The sequence below is a fragment of the Lissotriton vulgaris genome, chromosome 8, assembly GCF_964263255.1.
Source record: "Lissotriton vulgaris chromosome 8, aLisVul1.2, whole genome shotgun sequence".
Lineage (NCBI taxonomy): Eukaryota > Metazoa > Chordata > Amphibia > Caudata > Salamandridae > Lissotriton > Lissotriton vulgaris.
This window is the reverse complement of record NC_141696.1, coordinates 1,484,918,405-1,484,944,895: the sequence shown is the minus strand read 5'-3', so window position 1 is coordinate 1,484,944,895 and position 26,491 is coordinate 1,484,918,405. Positions and strand designations below refer to the sequence as shown.

The 26,491-nt window shown below is 45.4% G+C and overlaps 1 protein-coding gene across 1 annotated transcript in view; it reads left to right on the top strand.

The window, feature by feature from the left end:
• Window positions 1-10,172: 10,172 nt before the first annotated feature.
• Window positions 10,173-26,491, top strand: part of GPA33 (glycoprotein A33) — a 234,500-nt gene continuing 218,181 nt past the window's right edge. The window contains exon 1 of the mRNA XM_086935542.1: window positions 10,173-10,355. Coding sequence (XP_086791668.1) covers window positions 10,310-10,355 — 46 coding nt within the window. The 5' untranslated portion in view covers window positions 10,173-10,309. The remainder of the gene's footprint in view (window positions 10,356-26,491) is intronic.

Here is a 26,491-nt window from a genome sequence, read left to right as displayed (position 1 = left end):
TCAATAGTTGCGGTGCCAGATTTCCCCTCTCGTTTCGCTACTCAGTCCCACCCTTTTTAACCCGAAACAGTGAACCCAAACGAGCACGCACCTGGGTAAGCCACGCGTCCTCCTTGGCGTGGCTGGGCGATACGCGGTATCGTTGGCCTCCTGGCGTTCCTTTTGATGGCCTTGGGTCCTCGTCTGGTTCCGGGCTGGTGCCTTCTCCACTCGCTGTATCCGGTCCCGTGAAGTTATTCCTCGCCTGGGTCTCTAATCCTGTTTCGGATGACCTGTTCTCGGCTTCTCTGTTGTGGCTCGCGTTCTTCTCCTGGCGTAGAACTGCAGCTTCCCACGAGTCTGCCAACCGAGACGTGGCGTCTTCCGGGTCCACCCTCAAATGGTGCGAGGTCGTACCAGATAGGCCTACAAAGTCAGGTGGTCCAGAAGCGAGGCGGTCATCCTGATAGCACGGGCCGTCCTTAAAGGGCCCGTAATAGTCCGCCTGTAGGGAAGACGGAGAATCAAGCAACTCAGTCTGGGCCGAGCAAGGGACCCCCTGACAAATCCCCCCCTCAGACTTTTCCCGGTCGGGGGAAAGTGGATATCGGGACAAATAGTCAGCATTAGTCTGCGCAGTGCCCTTCCGGTGGCAAACCTCAAAGTCATAGGGCTGCAAAGACAAGAACCATCGGAGGATTCGATCATTGCGACCCTTATTCCGTTGCAACCACTGTAAAGGGGCATGATCAGAAAACAAGGTAAAATGCCGGCCGTCCAGATAATAACGAAGCTTTTCAATGCTCCATTTCACAGCCAGGCATTCCTTTTCTATGGTGGGATAGGCAGTCTCCCTAGGGAATAGTTTCCTGCTCAAATACAAAATGGGCCTCTCCCTACCTTCATTATCATGCTGGGACAAGACAGCGCCCAGACCCACCCCAGAGGCGTCAGTCTGTAAATAGAATGGTTTATCAAAGTCGGGAGTTACCAACACTGGGGAGGACGACAATGCGTCCTTCAAAGCCTGAAAGGCAGCCTGGGCTTGAGGTGACGGATGCTTGAACTGGGCTGAAGTTGCATTGTTCTTTAACAAATCAGTCAAAGGGGCTGAGAGGGATGCAAAGTGAGGAATGAAACGTCGGTAGTACCCGACCAGACCAAGAAAGGCTCGTAGGTCTCTTCTGTTTGTGGGAAATAGTTGGCACTGAATGGCTTTTACCTTCTCTTGCTGGGGATACAACTGGCCGTTACCTAATATGTAACCGAGATATTTGACCTGAGAAAAGGCTAGTCGTGATTTCTTGGAATTTATGTGTAAACCCGCTTTCTCTAAGGCTTCTAAGACCTGTTCCAAATGCTGCAGATGGGTCTGCCAATCTGGACTGTGTATGACTATGTCATCCAAATAGGCCGCAGAAAACTGGCGGTATGGAGCCAACACAGTATCCATGAGTCTTTGGAACGTAGCAGGAGCCCCATGCAGACCAAAAGGGAGAACGGTGAAATGAAAAAGACCATCCGGTGTGGTAAAGGCGTTTTTTTCCTGATCTTCTAGCGAAAGGGGTACCTGCCAATACCCTTTAGTAAGGTCAATAGTGGTTATGAACTGGGCCTCACCGAGTCGTTCTATCATTTCATCCACTCTCGGCAATGGATATCCATCTTGTTTAGATACTTTGTTTACTGCTCGGAAGTCAATACAAAATCTCTTACTTCCATCTGGTTTTGGGACTAGTACTACTGGAGATGACCAGTTACTTTTGGACGGCACAATGATCCCTGCCTCTAACATTTTCTGCACCTCCTCTTTTATCAGTGCCCGTCGGGCTTCGGGAACCCTGTAGGGTTTTTGTTTTATAGTCACCCCTGGAGTAGTTGGAATATGATGTTCAGCTAAGGTGGTTCTACCTGGCTGGTCTGAAAAGATGGAGTGGTGTCTTAACAACACAGACCGTAACTCTTCCTTTCTGGGGTCGGGAAGGTCAGGGTTCACGACCGTCTGGTCAATGGTATGCTCTTGACAGGTGGCCAAGGAAACCGCTACAGGAGTTTTGGGAGGAGGACCCAAACACTTTTTCAGGATATTAATGTGGTAGATTTGGGTTCGAGTGGGAGACAACTGCAAAGCATACGTAGTCTTACCTATTTTTCTTATGACTTGAAACGGGCCTTGCCACTCCTTGCGGAGTTTTTGTGTAGAAGTGGGAAGGAGGACAAGAGCCCAATCACCTAGATTCAATTCTCTCCACTTCTTGCCTTTGTCATAAAAGGTCTTTTGTTTTTCCTGGGCTTTCTCTAAAGTTTCGTAGGACAACGTCCTTAACTTGTGTAGCCTGGTTTTCAGTTGTTGGGAGTAGTCTAGCAACTCCTCAGCATCCTGAGACCCTGTCTTTTCCCAACTGTCTCTGGTTATTTCTAACAGGGTAAGAGGTTTCCTTCCAAAGAGTAAGTCAAAGGGTGAGGTCCCTAAACTGCTTTGGTATTGGCTTCTCAGAACATACAGGGCCAGTGGAAGCAGTTGGTCCCACTGTTTGCCGTCTCCCGACAACAGTTTTTTTAAGGTGGTCTTTATTAGACCGTTGTAACGTTCTACCAGGCCATCGATTTGTGGGTGGTATACCGAAGTGCGCAGGTGTTTCACGTTTAGGATGTTACATACTTGCTTCATAAGCCGTGACACGAACGGAGTTCCCTGATCTGTGATAAGATCCTTGGGGAATCCCATTCTAGCAAATAATTCAACCAACTTTTGGGAAATGGCACTTGTAGTGGCTGCCCTTAAAGGAAATGCTTGAGGGTAACGCGTTGCGTAGTCAACGACCACCATGACATACTGATACCCTCTATGTGACTTTGGTAGAGGTCCAATAATGTCGACTCCTATTCTCTCAAATGGTTTTCCTATGATAGGAAGAGGTACAAGAGGCACTTTGGGAGGAATGTAGGGATTTCTCTTTTGGCAAATCTGACATTCTTGACAATACTTCTTTACTTGAGCAAACACCCCTGGCCAATAGAAATGCTCTACAATGGAATTAGTAGTCTTTTCTGCCCCGGAGTGTCCCGCCAGTAGGTGGGCATGAGCATAAAACATCACCTGGTCTCTGAATGCTGTGGGCACTAGTAATTGTGGAGTAGCCTGGTCTTGAGCGACTCGATACAAGAGACCGTTTTGTTCAATAAAACAGGGATATGTTATCTGAGTCCGACCCTGATTACCGTGTGCACTCTGCCAGGCAGTTGCTAGGGAAGCGTCATTTAACTGGGCGGCCCTAAAGTTTGAATCAGTGGACCAGGGTTCTTCAGCTAGCAGGCCCACCCTCGCTTTGTTGCTATCGTTTTTCTCTAAAACTTCAGACATGAGGGTAGAAAACCACTTGTTATCAGTTCCGATAATAAGGGGTTCAGGTAGGTCTGGGAGAACTCCTAGTTCACACTGTAAGTGTGTACCCTTTTCAGTCGTTAAAGTAACCTGGGCTAAAGGGTAGGTGCGCACGTCCCCATGTACACATTTAATCCTCACAGTACGTTTTAACAATGTGGAGGAAGCAGACAGGGTGCTCTTTCTTACTACCGAATGTCGACAACCTGAGTCCAACAATGCCCTGGTTTTCTTACTGTCAACGAGGACACTTACGTAAAACGCTGCTCCAGTCTCTTGGGCATACATGATAGCACGTGGAGCATACCCAACCTCCATGGGTTCTTCCTCTTTTTCTTTCTTTTTGCGGCAATACCTTGCAATATGTCCCCATTCACCGCACTCATAGCACTGAGGACTTGTGAGGACTGGCGGCTCAACTTTCACTGGTCTAGGTTTGAAAGGCGGGGGCTCGTTTTGAGGTTTAAATGGCTTTTTGTCAGGTTTTGGAGGAACCCTATTGACAACAGGCTTTTCCTGTTCCCTGAAAACCGGCTTGGTTTGAGCACGAGCATAGGAATTAGCCATCTCAATGGCGTGATCTAGGGTCAGTCCTGCATGTTGTCGGAGCCACCGCTGCGTACCATAGGGGAGAGCCTCAAGAAATTGTTCCAGATAAATTTTTTTCATAACGCTGTCCATATCACCATCTTGCGGTTTCAACCACCTATCCGCTGCATCCTTCAATTTGTAAAAAAGAGTTTTAGGGGCGTCAGTGGGAGTTCCCCTTTCTTGTCCAAACCGTATTCTATGGGTTGCATCATCTACCCCCAATCTGTCCAGTATTATTTGTTTCACGTGTCCATAAGTGGCTGTTCCGTCCTTATTAGCTAACTGATATGCGGCCTGTGCTTCTCCAGTTAACAAAGGAGCTAAATAGAAGGGCCACCGGTCACCTGGCCAGGCGCTTGCTCTAGCTGCCCTTTCAAAGTTCAAAAAAAAGGAAACCGGGTCATCACCTGCAGCATATTTCTGAAGAGGAACTACTGCTCCCGGTGGGTGAGCGGCTCTACTTTGTCCCAATACAGCCAACAGTTGTGTCTGTCCTTCTGCAAGTTTAGTAAGGTGATCCGACTGCTGTTGGATAGCGGTAGTGAACGTAGCTCTATCGGTATCGGCTTGTTCATTTGACCGCCCAATGGCCCACTCCAGTTTGGACTGTCCTTCGCTCATTTGATTTAACAGGGCCTCCATCTTGTTTTCAGATGGAATGTCTCCTGGCTGGCTCGCCACTTGTCACCTTTGGGTCACAAGAATGGAAGGAGCCAACACTGAAGATGGGCGTTTGTAACTACTTTTATTGGGGTACAACAGAATGGTCGCTTTCTTAAACAACACAATAAAGGTCCAGGGTTCTTCCTTGGGGTCTTCAGCTTCAGGTCTTGGGTGAAGGTCCGGGGTTACCACGCCATGTATGGGAAGACAAAGAAAACGATATGGCTTTAAGTCACTGGTCTCGGAAATGACTATAGAAGGGGACAGGGGAGTGAAAGGGGAATAGGCAGAACCACCACCAGCAATTGCGGATACCGTGTGTAGTACTCGGGACAACGGGGCCTGACCTCCCGTGATCAAGTACTCAATAGTTGCGGTGCCAGATTTCCCCTCCCGTTTCGCTACTCAGTCCCGCCCTTTTTAACCCGAAACAGTGAACCCAAACGAGCACGCACCTGGGTAAGCCACGCGTTCTCCTTGGCGTGGCTGGGCGATACGCGGTATCGTTGGCCTCCTGGCGTTCCTTTTGATGGCCTCGGGTCCTCGTCTGGTTCCGGGCTGGTGCCTTCTCCACTCGCTGTATCCGGTCCCGTGAAGTTATTCCTCGCCTGGGTCTCGACTCCTGTTTCGGATGTCCTGTTCTCGGCTTCTCTGTTCTGGCTCGCGTTCTTCTCCTGGCGTAGAACTGCAGCTTCCCACGAGTCTGCCAACCGAGACGTGGCGTCTTCCGGGTCCACCCTCAAATGGTGCGAGGTCGTACCGGATAGGCCTACAAAGTCAGGTGGTCCAGAAGCGAGGCGGTCATCCTGATAGCACGGGCCGTCCTTAAAGGGCCCGTAGTAGTCCGCCTGTAGGGAAGACGGAGAACAAGCAACTCAGTCTGGGCCGAGCAAGGGACCCCCTGACAATCCTATGCTCTAATACAAAAACACCCAAATACATGCACACGCAAACATCGTCACATGCACAGACATGCACAAGTACACACAAATGCGCTTGCACTTTCATACAAGTAGACACGCACACATATACAAGCACACATACAGAAACTATCAAAAACACAAGCACACATACAATCACATGCTCCAGATCAAAAATACCCAAGGACGTACACAAATACATGCACACACACACACCATCACATGCACAGACATGTACAAGCACACACAAATGTGTGCACACACTCTCATACGCGAACAGAGGGCGCATACAAGTATGCATACAGAAACATCCACACGCACAAGCACACATACAATCCCATGCTCTAATACAAAGACACTCAAAAACATGCACACAACATCACACGCACAGACATAAGCACACATACAGAAACATCTGCCTGCACAAACACAAGCACACATAGAATCCCATGCTCTAATACAAAAACACCCAATTACATGTCCACACATTCACACACACAGACATGCACAAGCACACAGAAATGTGAACATATTGTTTCATACACGCACAGGCGCACACACACACAAACGTGCGTCCGCACACAACCCCTGATGATGCCGCACACACCCCCCATAATGAATTCTAAACATTGGTTTGTTTATTTTTGAACTATTGACAAACATGGCAACTAGATATTTTGTCTGTATAAAAATAGAAGTTGTCCTATCTTTTTTTGCATAAGAACTCAAGCCTTCCTAGAGTAACAAATTGTTGTGATAAATGCCATATAAATATCGACAAGTTTGTGGCAGTTCATTATATTACATAATCACCTTATTCGCTTGAGGACATCAGTTACCATACCTGACACATCTTGCGAGACCATGCTCAGCTCAAAATCATATGTCCATCCAATGAACAACGGGAGTTCCAGTCATGCACTAAACTCATCTAGGTTTAACTTTCCACCCTCCTAACCACATACGTCTGCCGAAAACAAGATACACCCCTCCCTGCTCATGGCTATCACAATTCTAGGGGCAGAATATGTCAGGGAACCAGAAACCCAAGTTGCTAAAACTGTGGGAACTTGCACAGCTCTCCTGCGCTCCCTGCGCAAAATTATGCCATTGCTTCCCGCACAAGCTCGGGAGCTGATAGTCAGGTGCACCATCCTCACCCGCCTGGACTATTGCAACGCGCTGTTACTTGAGTCCCCAGTTGCTCTACTTGAACGACTTCAAAGAGTTCAATCAGCCGCAGCCAAATTAGTTCTGGGCTGGACCAGGAGATCTTCAGCCTCAGCGGCCCTAGCTGAATTACACTGGCTCCCGCTTAAACAACGAGTGGCCTTCAAGTCCCTCTGCCTTGTCTTTAAAGCGCTCCACGGAGCTGGGCCCAAACCTCTGCAGGCCATGTTTACCTGGTATACCCCTACCAGAACTCTACGCTCAGCCTCAGCCTGTCTGGTAGTTGTTCCCAGATACAACAAAGTCAGGACGGGGGGCAGATCTTTCAGAGTCGCAGCGGCTAAATTGTGGAACAGTCTGCCTCCTGATATCCGTCAAATCTCGCAACTTCTCCCCTTCAGGAAACGCATCAAAACGTGGTTATTCCCCTAGAAAAACCCCAACTTCCCTTGCTCCTCGCCGTCTGTTCCCCTTAGTTAAGAGTATTCGCCAGCGCCAGGAAACCTGCAAGGTGTCAGCCGCGCTCTACAAATGTTTAAAATAAAATAAAATAAATAACTATATCTCTCTCTTAAAATTGTACCAAATATGCAACCATATGTGACTTGACGGGTCACACACTGCAATCATTTCTTCTCAGTATCAGGGGTATTATCCTTGCTCCAAAAGGGGAGACAGCCCCAAAGTCTGCCTTAGTCCTAACTTTCCTCTACACTGGTGTGCCAAGCCCATTGAGTGTTAAGTTCAGCATCAGATATGCTGGCAGAGACAGCTCACATTCAGCTCTTGGGAAAGTTGGCTTTTGCAAATGACGATCCACGTTTCAGGTTTGAAGTGAAGGAATCAGTGTGAATGATTTTAACCCTTTGGTTGGCCTCAGTGGCAACTATTTGGAGGCGGCCCTGCTGCCTTCCATTTTGTGGATTGCGGGGATCTAGTCCCTGCTCACAGTACAAAGCACAGGAATGGATACAGGTAGGTACCCAAAGTTTTGCTATGGGTGTGTGTCCCGGGACATGTTTCCATGCCACAGTTTTGGTCCAAGTCTAGTTTTTTGTTTAGATCCAACCTCGACCTTCTGGACCCGCTTCAGTTTCAGTCGCTTGCCACAAAATGTCCTTCCACTGGATGATGATTTAAACTCAGACACTGCACAATTCCAATGGGGGAGTGGATCTAAGGAGCAGTTTAGGGGGTGCAGAGCACAAGGAGACGGGTAAATATAGCTACTACTAACCTGTAGAGCGCTTTACATAGCACCAGTTGCGTTACATGAGGACATTCATTTTTGTTAGGCACAGAGAGATTAAGTGATTTGCCCAGAATCACAGGATGTTGAGCGTTATTGCTGAGACTCTTACCCGGTTCCACAAATTCGAGGTTGACCGCCTTAGCCATTAGGCCAAATCCTCCCTCAGTATATGAAATATATCAAAAATATGAAAATTCCAATATCAAACTTGTGCATAACTACTGCTGTATAACCCTCTTTACTAAAATTCCTTTCTTTTTAACCACCTTCCCTATCAATTCACACATGGCAGAGGATATTTAGAATCACTCCAAAAACTAACCAATTTCCATTCTTATCCACATTAAAAAATAAATACAGATAAGAAAATAAATGATTTTCTGTCTGTGTAGTCTGTAAAAATGAGTGAAAAAGGAAAACAGGGATCCTAATTCGTGATGAATATGCCAGTTCAGAGAAGTCCTAAACAAAGGTTCATATTGCACGCATCAAGAGTAGAAAGTTTACCTACAGGTAAAGGTCGTTTATCGCTGGGGGTTGTTACTTCTTTGAAAAGGCAACTGGCCAGGCCAATGATGAAGGCACGTGATTCCGGGGGCTACGATTATTAGTAGCAGCACGTTGTAATAAAGGTACCAAGTGATAACTAGATTTTTACATTTTAGTTATCTAATTTGTTATCTCCCATGTATTTCTTTCACTGTTTTCCTTCTCGATTACTGTCATTTGAGCTGTGTTTTTGTATTTTATTGTACAATAAATCTTTCCCGTGGGAGTATTTTACATGGTTTAGTCATAGCTGTTAAAATGCTTTGCGCCTTTATTCACACCTGTTCCTTAGTGGAATGTGCTTCGCATACCAATGAGCAGTGCAGTGGCCTGGTGTCAAGTGTGAGCCCTTCAGCCATTTCCGGCTTTTGCAGCCTAGAGTGATTTGCATGTTGGAATTTTTGCACTAATGCTTAAATTGCCAAAAACAAAACTAACTACAAGTCCCAGAAGGCAACAGGGCATCGGCTAAAAATGCAAAACCTCTCTGAAGATGTGACACCTGAGTAGAGGCAGTCCAAAATGGCGCATATTCCTCATCCCATGGGAGGAGTTCACCTGTGGGTAACACCTTCACTTTCTGGCCCTCATTTTTGCCAGGATTCATTGATTCACTTGCCAGTCAAACATTCAAAGCAGCCGGTGGCAGACTGCAGCGAGGTGAGTCAGGGGACGCATTTGTTTACTAAGCATCTCTGTGTAATTTAGCATGTCTGCCTGCTAGGAAGCTTTTAATTATCCAATAAACAAGCATCATGCCTCCTGGTTCACAATGATGTCACAAAAAGTGCACATCGCTATTAAATCCTTTTAGATGTATCCATCATTATGTACTGAAAATATATTAAAGTAACATACGCCATGGTTTATGATGAATGAACGCCCTCACATTGAATGTCTGTGGAAGTCTGAAATTAAACTCGTAAATCTTTCCCTGAAGACAAATGCAAACAGGAAGAATCAACTTCTTCATGTTTACATTTCTAAACAGCATTTAAAATATGTGGAGAACAATATGTGTTAGAAAATTAAAATATAATTTGTATCTTGCCTGTTTTTTCTATTTATACCATGTTTAAGTGTTTTAAATTATGCAAACTGTTCGTTTGAACATTAATGAATTGCAATATCTGTCTATTTGTATATAAAATATTATACATTGACAAACAAAAAGGGGGGGGGCAGGTCGGTCAGAATGCGTCATTCGAAGAAGACATGCAAACGAGAGTTTACATGGGCAGCAGCTTGGAAAATAAATGTATAGACAGACATCAGTCTCATGAAATATGCTTCTTATTTTACACATTAAACTTAGTCTAAATATTTTTAGTCTGCCATTTCTGTAGATGTTCAGGCATTCACTGCGGAATTTGACTTTTTCATCAGATGTTTCCGAATTTTACCGCAGAACTGGAAGTCTCTAGGCTTGCAATCACTCGACAGCGATGCCAAGGTGGTCTGTGCTTGTACAACACAAGAACAACCCTCAAACAACAAAGCAAATAACGAGAGAAAGCACAGCGCTGGGTAGCTCTAAGCGTCCTTTTGACAGTGCGCCAAGAAGTGAGAGCGGGTTGGCTGCCCCTTGAGCAGAGACCAAGGGCCAGGGACAGGTGAGGCGAAGAGAGGCGGGCTCCTATTGGCTGAGAGCCCCTGCTCCTCCAGGTGGGAGGGGCGGGCCCAGGTGAGACAGGAAGCTGGTGCTTACCTGGGCAGACATCGCCCCAGCGCCTGGGAGCCTCTGCCTGCAGGAGAGGGAGCTAAGAGCGGCCGGCAGCAGTGAGGAGGGACACGGAGGCCATGGGGACCAGGAGGAGCATCACAGCCGCGGCGATGCTGCTGGCAGGTGGGTGCCCGCGGGGTGACTCCGGGGGAGGGGGGTGTACTCGGACAGCGCCCCGGGCCAGCGGGGGCCTGCCGCCTCCCTGGCAGCTCGCAGCTTGTTTGATCAGTGCCAGACACCCTGATAACCCTCCGGATAAATAACCTTTAATCTGCACAGCGTTTCACCTCAAAGTCAGCAGGCGGAAGCAGATATGTGTTCAAAACTCGGATCTGGCTGTTTATCGGCGGCCGTGTTTGTCCTCCTCAAGGTTGATAGTGGAGTTTTAAACCGTTCAACTCGGCCGCGCTGTTTGTAAAAGCAGCGTCCCGTGAAACGTTCTTCTGTGTCAGAAAAACATTTTACACTGATCCGGGGTTCCGGAATTGCGTGCTGACCGGCGTAAAGCGCTTCACTAAGCGCACTAAGCGCTAAATTGATGCAACTAGAATACAATACAGCCAAACTAAGCTACAGGGCATTCAATAGCCTTGTTTATCTTTCTTTAATGCTTGGCAACCTTGTTAATTATTTAAATCTTCACACGTTCCCGATTTTTTCCGGCATTTACTTTTTTTCCCTCCTGTTTAAACATGTTTTCAAAGGCAACTCCCTTCTTCTGTGTTTAGAGTTACATTTTCACAATGTATACGCGAATTTATACCGGAAGCAGATTGTTTAGATTATTTACCTTATTGCTCACTTATGCCCCTAAATTCGTGATTGTGGAATCCCTACTTCTTTCACAATTCATATGGAACTTTTTTTATATAAAATTAATTTTTCCTCCTCCTCTTCAGCCCCTCGTGCGCTCCCAACCAACCCGAAGCCCCCCAAAAGAGCAGTGCATCGAATATATAAAACAAACATTGAAAATGCAATAGGTCTCACCTTTGATTAAGTTAAAGCCCTTTGCTTTGCTAATGGTATTGTATAGAAAAGCAAATGGCTTTAACTTAATAAAAGGTGAGACCTATTGCATTTTTAATGCTGGTTTCCTTTTGTATTTACAAACTAGCATTATTACATTTGTCATAACGTACCAGTTATGCTAGCAGCAAGTAAAACAAAAATAGCATTCCACCTTTCACCAGTCTCTGAGAACTGGAGGGCCTATCGTAAGAACTGTAAAAATACTGTGAGTATCTAAAAAGTCCACAGGGAGTGTAAAAGGACAAAGAATGAAGAGGGCTATCACTAAACCTTAGGTGAGAAATATTCCACGAGCACCTGAGAGAGCAGTACTCTCTGGGGACCTCTCTGTCCGCAGGAGATCACGAATCAGAGTGTGAGTAAAAGCCTAATTGGACCATCAGCGTAAATTAGCTTAAGGATTTCAAGGGTAACTGTGTGCTTTGGGAACTAACTGATGTAACCGGGAACCTTGAGGGTTAGTGAGTGACAGCTTCTATAGTTTGCTCACTTTCCCAAACTGGTCTCAGAGGGTGTAGAGAAGTCTCAAGACCTAAGAGTGAGTATGGTCCTCTGGAGACCTATGGGATGAAAGGACCTTTAAAATGTTATTTCCTGCTTCCGTTCCCTTTCCTGTGGAATTTCTATATGCAAATTAGCCGGCCCTGGCAGGTTTGTCATCACCACTGGGATTCTACTTGTATTTTACAATGAGTGTGCTCCGCAGTTTTTCCTTTGTACAAGATCAAACAGATCCCTAACCGCCCCATGTCATGTTTGATGCTTTCAGTCAAACCTGTTTCTTGGCCCAGGGGCCAAGGGGCGCACTTCTAAAGCGAAAGCAAAAGTCCAAGTCACAGCTAGGGGGGCACCTGGCGGTTTCTACCGACACCACCGGTGTTTAAAGGTCTCGGTCGGTACAAACATAACCGAAATCACCAACAGCCTGTATTCTTGGCTCTTATCAGTACATACTTCATACAGTATATATAAATAGAAATCCCTTTTACATCTGTTCCAGAGCTGCATTACTGCTCCATGACTAATAATTAAAGTAAACAAAGACAGAAAAGTCATGTTACAAATTAATATGTGCAATTGTGCATACAGTTCTATTTAGTATCATGTCCGGTCTTAAAAACACAACAAATTGTCGGTATTTTCCTCCTGGAAAGGAGGCAGCACTGGTGTCAGGATGTTCAGTGCTGTTGGCCAAATAGCCATACAAGGTTTCTTTCCACTGCTCTGTGCTGCTTCTGAATTATCATGTACTAATTAACTCTGTGCCAATTACTGCGTTGAGAAAAAGTGACACATTATTCAGGATCACTGTACTACTGGATTCAAGCTAGCCTGGCTGATGAGGGGTGATACCCCAAAACCGGTCCAAGGATGCTGGTTTCCGGTCCAGGGAAGACATGGCTTGACAGTTCGGGCAGGATTGTTCCCATGAGGCACAGGATCAAGCCCGATTTGTTTACGGGTGGCATGGAGAGCAAAAAAAAGATGGGTTTAACCCAGATCTCTTGACTGGTACATTCCGTCCATCATCTGTCTGTATTTTGCTTTCTCGCCCTAAGTGCGCAGGGTATGCCCAGATGTGGGTACCAGGCTCACTGTGCCACTGGATTCAAGCTAGCCTGGCTGATGAGGGGTGATGCCCCGAAACCAGTCCCAGGATGCTTGTTTCCCTTCTGGGGAGGACCTGGCTTCGCATGTTGGGCTGGACTGTACCATTGGGGAGCAGGCTCGAGACTAAATTGCATATGGCTGGGTCCAATCTGGGGTGGCGTGGTGAGCAAAAGAATGATGGATTTAACCCAGATCTCTTGACTGGGGGTGAATGTTTTATTTGTTCCACATTCCATCCATCATTTGTGTGTCTTTTGATTACTCAGACACAATACCCATGTGTTCCTGTGGAGTGGGAAATGCATGGACTGATGTTCATTAATGTCTGGGCTGGGAAAAGTTAGACATTCACATTTTAATCCCTTCTGACATCACTGCACTGACCAATTTCCCTGAACGTATCTGCTGAGGTTTGGGTGAGTGGAAGCAACACGACCCCTAGGACGAAGGGTACCCTAGACCATAGGCATCAGAAGGAGCTGCTAGGTCCTGGCGATACCCGATTGCTGACCCTACATGAGCCGTACCCTCACAGGTGCCCACCACCCTGTAGAATAGAGTTCTTCAAACAGGGGGTGGGGAGGGCGGTCAAGTGATCCCAGGGGAGTGCCAGGCTCTGACCAAAAGTAGCGAGTTGCTGATAAGAGACCTTTATTTTAAGCAGAAAAAAATTAGCAGCAATAAGACTCTCTGCAAAGGCTATCACTAACATCGCTTGTCATGTATATCCTAGCTGAGAGTGTGTGTCAAAAGGGAAGGGGCTCCAAATATTTAAAAAACTCCACCCATTTCTAACCATCACACTGTGGATATGCACGTTAGTAAGGCCTGCCTGACCAGAATAGTATCTTTGGCAATCATGTATTTGTCTGCATTTTTTAAAATGATAACAGAACTTAACTGCAATGTTTAAATAAGACTTGACATATTTAAACATTGCTAATTTAATAGAATTATTGTGAAAAATTGTCAGACGGGGGCCTCTGTTTAAAAAAAAAAGAAATTCTCTACAGGGTGGTGGGAAAGAGGGTATGGCATAAAAAAGTTTGAAGACCACTACTGTAACAGTACTTCACCTCTGCCACCCGCATCCACATGGCATTAGCAAGAGTTTCTGTGATACGTTTAGCATCGAAGAGAAAACAGGGACCCATGTGGAATCAGCATTTTGTATATACTGGGCTTTGAAGCACGAGCTGTGTCCATGATTGTTACAATACTAATAATTATTATTTTTATTTAAACAGTTGAACTCTAGTTATGTGCTCATCGCGGAAGCTTAAATCAGGGAACACGTTTGTAAGGAAAGTGAAGGTTCAAATTTAAATCCATCTACCAAATGGCAAAGACTAAGAGGGTCATTTATGGATTGCCAGGTCTAGTTGATCTACCATAAATTGGTGGAACTTCCATTCTGCCAAACAGGCAGTTTCTCCCTTACCATTTAAGGCATCATTTGTAGTTCCCTGGTGTAGCACCCGTTAACTCCTCCTCCTGGAGTTACTGACTCCAGCAGGTACCAGTATCTCAAGATGGTGGAGGTCATGGGTACTTCAAGTTGGAACATTATCCGCCCGGAGATCATTGTCCCCGGTGGTCTATTCACCACCGAGCGCCTTCAGTCCGTACATTGGATGGTTTGCTCTTTGTAAGGTAGGTTACTTGATGCAGACGGCTGTCATGAGTTACCATGCCAGACAGGGAAAATCAGCATTTGTCAACACCTGCGGAGAAACACTATGCATGGGGAGGCTGACCTTTTTGTTGTTGCTTTCAGCAACTAATCCCTGGGGATTTGGTTCTTAAAAAGCAAAGAAGAATGGCAGGTAGGCTGTGACAACCAGGTGGTCCCTCAGCCATCAGTATTGCCAAAAGGGCATCAGTCACACCAATGTCACTTGCAAGCACTCAGCCCCTCTTTCCCACAAGCTGTGGGCTCAGAAAATCATAGAAATATATCCCCATTCTGTGCTAAGTGGGAAAGGGGCGTGGTGAAGAAGTCATTGTTTATGGCTGCTTTGGTGCACAAGCGCCCCTTCCTTAGAAAGTCGGAATAAACAAGTCTGCGTGTGTCTGTGATGCTGGGGGTGAGAATTACACCACATCGTTAAATCTGTTACATTTTTAAGTCGAGCCTCGATTGCACATAGGGCCATATGTATGAACACATTTTCCCATAGACACAAAATGGGTAAAACCCTTTGATACATCTGACCCTTAGTGACCTATTGTAATTGCTTTGTGGATTTCCATCTTCACCCAAATCTTGCCTTTGCTTTTTATTTATCCACATATGTGGCATGGTGTGCAGTGGAAATAATTCCACTACACAAATCCACACACAATTCCACAACTAACAATTCCAATCTGTCTCACATAATTCCACTCCACATGAAATACACCCACGCCACTCCAAACAAAAACACATGGGTAAAAGACATTGTCATTTACAATGCCAATAGCTCAAACTCTCAAAATTGCGAGACCTATTGCATATGCTTGTGTTTTTCTGCTTTCACATAGCTGTTTGTTGTGTGTTTTTTAAATTGAACAATATTGATCAGATTCAACATCAACACGTGCACTACATGCCATCCCAACTAGCTCCAATATGAATATGTAAATAGACTCTGGTAAAGTATGCCTTTGAGATGCCATTGTGAGGTTTATGGTGGTGACAACTTCACATGTTTATTTAGTAGTAATGTATTTTAATATTGACAATCTCCAACATAGTGACCTTAATGTTCATTTATCCTGTCCATTATCAAATTCAAGCCCATTTAGAGTTCAAGATTATGAATTGTCAGATGACACACCTTTAGTGTTGCTCTCTGATCATGCATGGTTTAAGAGTCTAGCAATCCGAGCTGTCTCTGGGCCTTGGGGGCGGTGACGGAGAAAGCGTTCGTCGGTCTTGTGACCACATTTTAAAAGTTGTTAAAGGAAGCATGTGAAGTATACAAAGTCTGTAGATGGGTGATACAGAGTATATTAATTTCGAGGAATGTATGCTATTTTTTAATATTATTTTGTTACCCGAGTTCCCTTTGGTGGTAGGTGGCTGAATTGTTTTGAGCCCCCCCCCACCCCCCCCGCTCCCCTTCCCACTCTGTAGCCCTAGGGCCTCATGCCTTTAAGCCAGGTTAGCCTTAGTAGTAATTTGAGGTATCACAGACACTAAAAGCTGCAGTTAGAGAGCAAGGCTACCTGTGTGTTCAAGACCCTTTTACTCTCTCACTCTCTCACTCTCTGTTTCTCACTCTCTGTCTCTCTCTTTACTCTACAGGTTGAGCTTGTGTTAGTGAATACAGGCCAGGCCATTCATTTGTATACCTTTGCATCCTGTGACCCATGCGAATCCCACAGCTTCTAATGTATCTTGTCTGAATCACAAATTCTGCAGATGTGGCCATGCTGGGATTAGGACTTTGTCTCTTGTAGAAATATGGTGTTGTGTGGTTGGGGTGGGTTTTGTACTCTCCTTAGGCCCTACCCCTCAGTCCCCTCTAGCTAGTTTACATGCTGTAATGCAGCAGCAACAATGGAATGATGCTAGTCGTGGTAAACTATACGTTCCCCGGCTGGGTTACATATGCATTAGTGCAAGTGAATGATTGTGTTTACCTCAAAATACCTACTTTTTACTGAAGGACTAGTGGATGGTCAACCTCTTCTCATCAACCACTGAGATAAGACGACGTTCTTCAAGTTCAAACATATTCTATAGACAGTATAATATCTCCGAAGAGCGAGCGAGCATTGTGAATTGTACAAGTAAAGGTTGCCTAAAATTCCGAGTGCATTTGATTTTGACATTGGGTCCGCTGTTGTTCACCTTCACACCTCCCCACCACCTATCTTTCCGTGTGAATGTTGTCTTCCTCCTTTTGATGGACAGGCGTGTTGGTGTACGTTGCAGATACCGGACCATAGTGGTTGTCACCATGTTGGCCAAGACCATGTTTGAATCCTTGGTGAGCAAGGGTGTTAAGCTAGTCACCTTCAAGGCATTTGTAACTATGAGTGATACTTGAAAGCAGCATAGTGCATTATTACTTCGCACAATTCAACAATGATTACATGCCAACGAGGGCATTCAGACGTGAAGCCCCTGGCGCAGATTACTGACCATCTTACTATCAGCAGGCCCCGTAAATTATTTCTGGAAAGGATGAATGATGCTTGGATATGACCTAACCAGATACTGGTCACCCTTTCCAAGCATTCCTCTCCATCTGGTTAGATTATTGCTTCATCAGAAATTACCCCATCCTGGGGCCTTCCTTTTGGAAAGCCTACTTCTTCTGAGCCAGGGCACCTGTAGGAATGGTGGCACGCTTTTCTGGAAGCATGAAGCTGAGTAATCCACATTTCACCTCTGAGCGTGAGTAAAACCACTGCTGTCCCCAAGTATAGCATCAAGATTATTTTAATGACCCCTAAAATGGCAGATGGAATCCAGCAACATGGTCTCTGATGCTGGGACAACACTCCCACAGCACCTTCATCTGCTTGCAAACCCACTTCCATATGATTTCTGCAAACACTATTTCTCTAGATGTGAATTCTGATGGCCTGAGTGATCTTTGCTGCTACCTTCTTCTTGTTGATGTCAAGCTTTGAAATCCTGCTGCATGTTCACATTGGACGGGGCTGGATCGAAGAGCAAAATAAGATGCTCGTCTGCAGCATCCTTCGTCTCTTGAACCCCTATCTCAGTCTCTGTGGTGTATTGAGTATCCAGGTATACATGGAGGACCGGCGCAGAGATTATGCCTAGGGTGTCCAGTAGAGTGGTAGGTCTGTTTTAGGCCCACAATAATTCATGTTTGCCACAACTTTGTGTACCTCCCATTATGCGGGCTTATTACTTTGAGTTCAGGGCTTATTTCACCACGTGGAATATGCATCCCATTTAAGCCATTCGGCCTTGAGAATGTGCAGTAATTACACAAAATTGTGTCTGCGGTGACTGTCAGAATCCGCAACTTGTCTACGTGACTCACTGCAGGCAAACCATCCCATGGTAAAGTTTCAAGCTTCTGTGAAGAGCCTCAAATCTGATTTATTTCTTGAGTATCTCAGACATTCTGTCCGCTTCTCGAGTCCACTGGGCAGAACACTGAATAACTTGATTTTGTAGTATTTGGATTCCAGTAGGTTAGGACGAGGAAAGAGCTGCACAGCCCTAGATTTACACAATGTTCTACTAATTTAAAAAAAAAGACCTTTTCTTGATTTCCTGTTGAAAATTGATGCTCGACTGGCTTAAAAAGTGTCCTTATGCAATTGCCGAAGGTACTTGGGACTGAAATGCAGCTTCCACTTAGAATTTAGGGGGTCATTTAGCGCCAACAACCACTGAAACCAACTCGTAGGAGATGCAGAAGTAGCCATGCCTGGCCAGTAATCTGCATCCTGTGATGACTTTGCCACGTCTCTTCTCTAGGTAGCATTATTGAGAACTTCTCGAGGGAGTCACTGTTGTTCTCCACTGGTGTCCTAATGTCTTGTTTACTATTGCCCTGCTCACAGTGGCCCGCCTCCTTCTTGCGCCTTGTGTTAACTTCCATGGGCCAGTGAGGTTGACCAGTCCAGGCTTACGCTAGGAGGTTTCTATGTTTTAGTAGCTCAGAGAGCATGTGATGACTTTCAGACAGAGCCATGATCTGGAAAAAGTACATGTCTTAATGAACATTGAAAAAGAATGGAACAGCGAGGCCTGTTCTACACGTATCGGAACTCAAGATCTGCTAGTAATGGGGGCCACTGGATGGATGTATTTCTTGCCTAGAATCACAGAAACCCATTTAATTGGTGCCTGATTCCTTTATTATATACTATACTCTGTGCCAATTCTTATTGGAACTTAAAGAGACAGAGCTATACTATTGACAACATAAATTGATAATATATTCAAATCTAAAAGCAATGTGAGGAATAGGAAAACATGGATATAATCAGTTTTATTTTTTTTAGTCAGAAGTTCAGAGGGGTGAATTTCAAAGATAAAAGAGAATTTCATCATGAGAATTACCCTGGACAGTTCGAATCTTAAAAGTTCGGATTTTAAGATTTTCCTGAAATGCAGAAGAGTGGATTCAGCGCAGAGTTGGGTTGGTGGAGAATTATACATATTTGTGGCGGCGACAGAGAATGCCCTGTCCTCGTAGTTGGCCATCCTAGCCCTGGGAACGGCTGAAACAAAATGGCTATTGATGGGGTAAAGAGTGACACTCCAGATACCAGGAAAACCTTTTACAAGAATCTTGTGGTATTTCTGATCCAACTCAATTGTGTGTTAATTCCAAAGCCTTGAAGCAATCCTGTGCTTTCTTGGTAGCCAGTGTAACTGACGCAATGCTCGTGAGATGTGTGCTCTCCTTGGCATCTTTGTCGCAAGGAGAGCTGCCAAACTTTGTACTAACCTTGGTTGATTTAATGAGGTTTTCAGACGCGATGCACTAAATCGCATTCCCTTAATGCAATATGAGTTCAGGAAACTGATTAAAACTTCGCTTTTCTCCTCCATCTAGCCTAATTTCTTCTGGTGGTCACTTGTCCGCTAGCACTGGGATGCCCTGTTGCTGGGGCAGCCATGCGCTCTATAAATGACCCTAACATAACATAAGGACACTCTCCACCGGTTCGTGAAGAGGATCTTTGATGAACCAAAGAGGCTTTCCCAGAATTTCTTTTGTTTTTTTAATAACACATTTTTTTTTATTTTTCTGTGAAACCAGCTGGGCAGATGCCCTACATACATACATTGACACCAAGATAATCCGAATATACACCGTTGGTATGCATTATTAACTGCAATAAACATAAAACAACGCAAACCTTGTGGAGACAGTTCCCAAACCCATGCATTGAAGAAGGTGTAGATGGGTACTCAAACAAGCAGTAAAGGCATGTTGTGTGCAGCCTGGATGATCATAGGGGTGTTGGCAACTATGCCATCAGGGGGTCTGTGGAGGAAGGTCGATACCCCAAAAACGTTGCCCACAGGGACCATATTTTCCTGTTTCCGGGGGCAGCCTCGCGCCTGGAAAACTACCAGCTCCGCTCCCATACATCTGTCTAGTTCTTTTCTCCATTTCCCCACCGTTGGGTGGGGGTGGGGGGAAAGACCCCTTTCCATACCTGAGCAATGTCTCGTTTAGGTTCCCAGAAATTTTAAGTGCCAAAAACAAGTTTCAGCAAACTACACCCCTTGTACTGTGAGTGAGAGACCGTTGTTAATCTTAACACCTACATTTCATACTACTTTAGCTGGTAACTGACATGGGCCCATTTTTCTGTTGCCGGTCTGTCTTCTCGCTGCATGTGAGCAGTCGTTAATAGGAGCTCAGTTTGTGATGGTTTAAGTTGTTTTGACATCCACCACCTAGAATAACTGAAGTAATCTTTCGAACATCGATCTGGTGATGGCATTGGTCTTGCCTTTTCAGCCTAAGCATGAACTGGGTGTCATCGGAGCCAAGTTATCCCATAAGTATCGTGAAAATTAGTTCCCTTGGAGGCATTCGCTCATTACTTTGTAGGAGTGGGGCTGCTATTGCTAGCCCGTAGTCTGAAATATTTCTAAATGCATCAATCTGAAATTCATACCCAGTAATGCCAATACATTATTACATAATCACAGTCCATAAACTGATAATGGTAGTAAGTGTAATGGATGGCTGAAGCAATGATCCTGTCATAAGCTTTAAATTTACATCCCTCAGTAAAACAAAGGGGTGCTTCAAGTAACATGTTTCATTGCAAGGGATGTGACACATGTTGCATTGCAAGGGATGTGACACACGTTGCATTGCAAGGGATGTGACACACGTTGCATTGCAAGGGATGTGACACACGTTGCATTGCAAGGGATGTGACACATGTTGCATTGCAAGGGATGTGACGCATGACGCATTGCAAGGGATGGGACGCATGACGCAGTGCCAAGGGATGTGACATGTTGCATTGCAAGGGATGTGACACATGTTGCATTGCAAGGGATGTGACTCATGTTGCATCGCCAGGGGGATGTGACGCCTGGCGCATCGCCAGGGGGATGTGACGCCTGGCGCATCGCCAGGGGGATGTGATGCCTGGCGCATCGCCAGGGGGATGTGATGCCTGGCGCATCGCCAGGGGGATGTGACGCATGGCGCATCACCAGGGCGATGTGACGCATGGCGCATCGCCAGGGTGATGTGACATACAATGTGAAAATTAAACAGCAATCTTGAAAGGTCGATGTTTTGGTTGAACAGGGCAGTACCTTCTATCAGTGTACAATGTCCACCCCATATTTGATCCAATATTGTTCACCCCAATCCATATAGCCTCTGGACACATCTGGAGCACTGACACCCCCCAAAAACTTAGTAAAACTCATTATTGGCACAGAATTTTTTTCTTCACATGCTAAATAAATGGTCCGGATATTTTTTAATCCTCTTAGTCTACCTATTTGTATGCCTGGACAGTGAACTTGGCTCCGTTCTCAGAGTTTGCAGAGTTTTTCGCGCTCTGCAGAGCTCGTAGAGTTCCGAAAAACTAAACTCCGTGTAGCAGAGTTTTTCCCCCCTGCTTGCCAATGGCAAGTTGACAAGTGCATGCGAGAAAATTCCAACGCAAGACTGTTTCCCAGCGAGATTTCTCAACACTGGTGGTCGCTACCATTCGGAGTTGAGAAACCTTCCGTTTGCGCTGAGGAAGCTACGGCTCGAGTAGAACTTCTGCTCGAGCGCCAGAAAGAAGCAACGTCCTCTTGTGCTGTGCATGATCCCGTTCGTGCTGATTTTACAGCGCAGGACAAACACCTGGGGCTAAAATCAGTGCAAACAGTGCAAGGCAACACACTTGGGGAACTCAATGTAGCTTAGCGGAGTTTGCCACTTTCCGGAGCCTGCCTATTTGTAACTAAGGTGTTCCACAGCTCATTTTCCCTCCAAGCATCAGTTTCTTCACTTTCCCTCTAATCTCAATTATATGACTTTTTGATACTTGCCAGACCTCGTTCAGCGATGTTGGGGGAGGCAGGGTGATCACCTCAACCACAATGGATAAGGTAATTTCCATGTGATGTCTCATGGTCTGTCTTACGATGGCTGTGTAAACTGTCCCGTGTACAACATCTTCAGCACTTGAACCTCGGGATAGCAGCTGTGCTTAATTTGTGCAGGTATGGGCCACCGGTATTCTATTTTTAAGGACCAGCACTTTTTTTTAAAACCGATTTTGTTCCAGAGCAAGAGTGAGGAAAAAACACTATGGGGGAAAAGGAAGTTGAAGAGAAAGTTGGAAAAACAGTGACCACAAGAGAAAGCGGGATCAAAAATAACCAGCAAGAGTGAGATAAAGAGTCAGGGAGTGTCTGGTGATGGAATAAAGAGGCATCCGGTCAAGCCTGGGCCCCTTCACTGCGTCCAAGACACTTACTACATGCGGTGTCCCCCAGGGATCTTCACTCTCACCCATACTATTTAACTTGTACCTTCGGCCACTGATCCACTCGCTAAAAAAGTGGAAGATCAGTTTTCAACTATGCTGATGATCTGCAGATCATTTTCCATCTAGATTCCCCCGATGCCGCAGCTGAATTCCAAGCAGTGATGCTCCACATACAGCAGTGGATGAATCACAATCAACTCAAACTTAATCCGGGGAAAACTGAACTCATCCTGCCAGGAAACAGCGTGGCACACTGGGGCCCACAGTTCTGGCCAACTGAGCTAGGCCCCCCCGCACCTGCAGGCTCGGTGAAGAGCCTGGGGGTGTTCATTGACTCCGATCTCTCCCTTAAAACTCACGTGGGGGCAGTGATCTCCTCCAGCATGTTCCAGCTGCGAAAAATCCGTAAGATCTCCCACTTGCTCTCGCATGCGGCACTGGTACAAGTAGTGATCTCCCTGGTACTATCCCGGCTCGACTTTTCCAACTCCCTCTATCTAGGCTTACCCCAGTCACTGTTCCGTCGCCAGAACAAAACCAGGCAGCAAGACTCATCCATAAAACTCCGAAATGGCAATCGGCGAGACCCCTGCTGGGTAAACTGCAGTGGTTGCCAATTGAACAAAGGGCTGCTTTTAAGACAGGCTGTTTAATATTCAAAACTCTTCACTGCAACAGCCCGGACTTCCTAAAGGCCCTCGTCGTAAAGCACTGCCCGGTTCGCAATCTTCGCTCGGCGTTAGCCTGCTCTGCCGCACCTACTTCACATATTCTCAGCGCCAGGAAACTTATGGTGTCAGTGCGCTATATAAGTTCAGATTAACATAACATAACCAAGACTACGCAGTCTCAGTAGTCGGCATGCCGATCTGGCCGTGGGCTTCAGAGCAAAACTATGAGCATTTATTCTTTTTACAAAGTAAGCACTGGATTGAGATCATGAGCAGCTTCTCAGGGAGGTAGTGGGTGCGCCACAAGCTCAGAGCTTAACAATGGTGAGCTGAACCAAGAACTCATTGCCCCACCCAGGGCATTACTTTAGCAAATGCTACTGTAAGGGCTAACTGTTCCATATCTCATACTGGCGCTTAGGCTGCTGCTTCCGTGAGTCGACTCACTCCACCTTGGTCACACCTTCAGGATGGTGGCAACCTCAACCTTGCGCACAACTTGACAGCACCCTCTGCCTCAGGCATGTTGATGAGAGCAAACTTCAGACTGGAACCGCTTCAACATTGAGACTGTTAACAGTTCTCGGGGCACAGAACTGACCCTCCTGTTTCCCTTCAGTCGGCAGACCCACACACCACTGGGGTCAAGCTGCTCTTGCGCTATCAGGTAACGTCAGATCAGTCCTTCCCTCTCTCAGCAACAGGTTGGCTTCTAGGTAATCGGGGAAGAAGGTTGTCTTCTTCTAGCAAGCAGGACACCAGGTAATGCCCCCTCATCTATGGGAGGCTGGCTGTCAGACAGGCACCAGTTCTGGTTGTGCAGCAACCCTCTGAGTACTCTGCGCGTCACACTCTTTCTTGATTGAAGGGAACTTGGAACTGGAACAAGTGGGTCCGTAACTACCACTTTAATGCAGGCAAGGATGTGGTGTCTTTGTGCAGAGTGATCACAGAAGGTTAGTCTACAGCCTGGAATAGCGACAAAAGGTGCAAAGAGGTGTGAGCTTTCTGCAGTTTGCTATCAAACGCCATAGTGATCTGGGCAGAGAGATAATGCTGGTCCTCGCCTAAAAGACCCTTCTCAGTTTGTACAACAGAGACTGCAGCCCCACCATCTACCAAATCTGACTGTTGCAGGTAGGCTAGTCAGCAGCCCCACCATCTACCAAATCTGACTGTTGCAGGTAGGCTAGTTAGCAGCCCCTCTGTTATGTTATGTTATCAGGGGTTTTATTAAGCGCTCAGCTACTCAAGCAGAGTGTCCAAGCGCAAAGGACCTAACCAGATTTCTAAAGGGGTTGGTCTCCTTTGTCCTCACTTTATTGTCTAGGTCTCATCCCTCCAGCTTTAAAAACGTCTGCAATACACTTCCACTGTGTGAGAAAACAACCTCACCTCCATCTTGCGCACAGGAAGAGGCTTTGGCTTCTATCTGCAGGCCTTTATTACTCTGGCTCACTCATAGACCGACCGTGTGCATCACACAGGCCACATACACAAACACGCACAACATAGACTGTGGGTTTAAGTGCAAGGATCCGGATTAGCTGATAGAAGCGGAACTTTTCACTAGTTAGCATGTAGGCCTTGCTCCAGTGACGCAGTTAAAAAAATTTTTACGTCTGGTCACAACTACTAATTCACAAAAACATGGTACTTCCGTCCCCACTCTACATGCTGGACCTAAACAGGTACAGGATTCTGGTATCCGCCAAATGAGGCCCCCACTAGATCACAGGACTGGTCCCGGATCTCACTCCAGTCAAGAGACAGGACTAGGCCTCTTCACACAAACTAAATTGGAGTAAAACTAGGACCAAAAATAAAAAAACTGGATACTCTGTCGGGCAGTGGCATGTGACTGTGCACCGTTCAGAATAGTACATTTGTCTTTGTGTACATTTACAAACTTTCTTTTACTTGCTACGATTGTTATTCTTATCAGTGTGCGGATGAGTGCATTGCTGCAGTTGATCCAGCGTGGCTCCTAAACAATCCTCAAATCTCATCCCACTCAACCCAGGAGCAAACTTATTTTACTCATCGGTGGGGCCCATAGCACCGTGAGTCACTCATCCACACATCACACTACTCCTGAATAAGTGAAAAAGAAGGTGCGCTGCTGGATAGCAGGGTACCTCATTAACCTATATTTTACATTTTATACATTATATACAATGTACATCTCAAATTTTCTCTACAGACCTAAGGAAATAAACATCAAGGTACTCCGCTATTTGGTTGATGGACCAACTAGTAGAAGTCAGTTGATGGCGATTAAGACCAGCTCAATCACAATATTCCTATTATTTTATTATTTAAATTGTCATGATTTTTTATTCAAAATAAAAATAGACTCTAGTTTATATTTTACAAAAATGTATCTAAATTCATTTGGAAAGGAAAATAGCATTTTCTCTAGACTTTTTAAGCATTTATTAAATACATTCAAGAAATGAAAATTAGAACGCATATTACCAATCTGCCATAGGAAGATGACAGAACTGCATAGAACAGGTTCCCAAACTGACTGTCTTTCTAACCTCCTCGATGTCTCCCTCCCGACATCCAACCTCTTTGCCCCATCAAAATATAAAGTCCAAATATAATTCAGTCTTTTTGCACCATAAAATTGTTCAGACTGACAGCATGTCATGGTGAGAAATAAAATCCACGGAACCAACCGTTTCCCCTCTTACGCACAAGCTCTTTTATACCCTTTTCACGATCTATCTAACCCAAAATTGAAACGTTTAGGGTACGCACTCATTTCTCATTGGTCCATTAGAGGAGTGGTGATGATCACCCCATTTCCTCCTTGTCCAAACTAGTTCAAAATTTGCTCTGTCATTCCCAAGGATTTTTCTCATGATTTATTATTCACATTCGTACTTGTCGTTCATTTCTTGTATCTTTTGTCCATAATAGAATTACATCTTCTTCCTTTCCCAGGCTTTTTAAATCCAAGCATCCTTTGTCACATCTCCTGTTCAAGCTGGCCTTGACACCTCTCGCTCCGAGAACAGGCCATTCACTCATTTCTCGCATACTCCGCCCATGCGTGGGGGCCATCTTTCTCGGAGTCAATTTAATTGTTTTGTTTAAACAGCCATTTTCAAATTAGGCCGCACGGGCCTCAATGGGAACTAATATGAAAACAAACACATCAGACGTTCGATATAGAATTTGAGCCCTTCTGTGTACCTCCCATCATTCTAATTTTCCTTGTTAGTAGTTACCTAGCGAAAAGCACAAAAATATGCGTCATTTACTTACCGTCTGCATTCCTTTTGCCACAAAACTTCTAACATAAGCACAAATACACACGTTTATTCGATTACATCTACAATACCACAGCTCTATATTAATGACTCTTTGTTTTATTAGCAAATTAATTTTTTGCAGAACAGCAATTAGTTTTCCTACGTGTGGTGTCTATTCTATGTGCACTTGGATGATTAGTTTTCATGCTTCACACGATTAATAAATATTAGT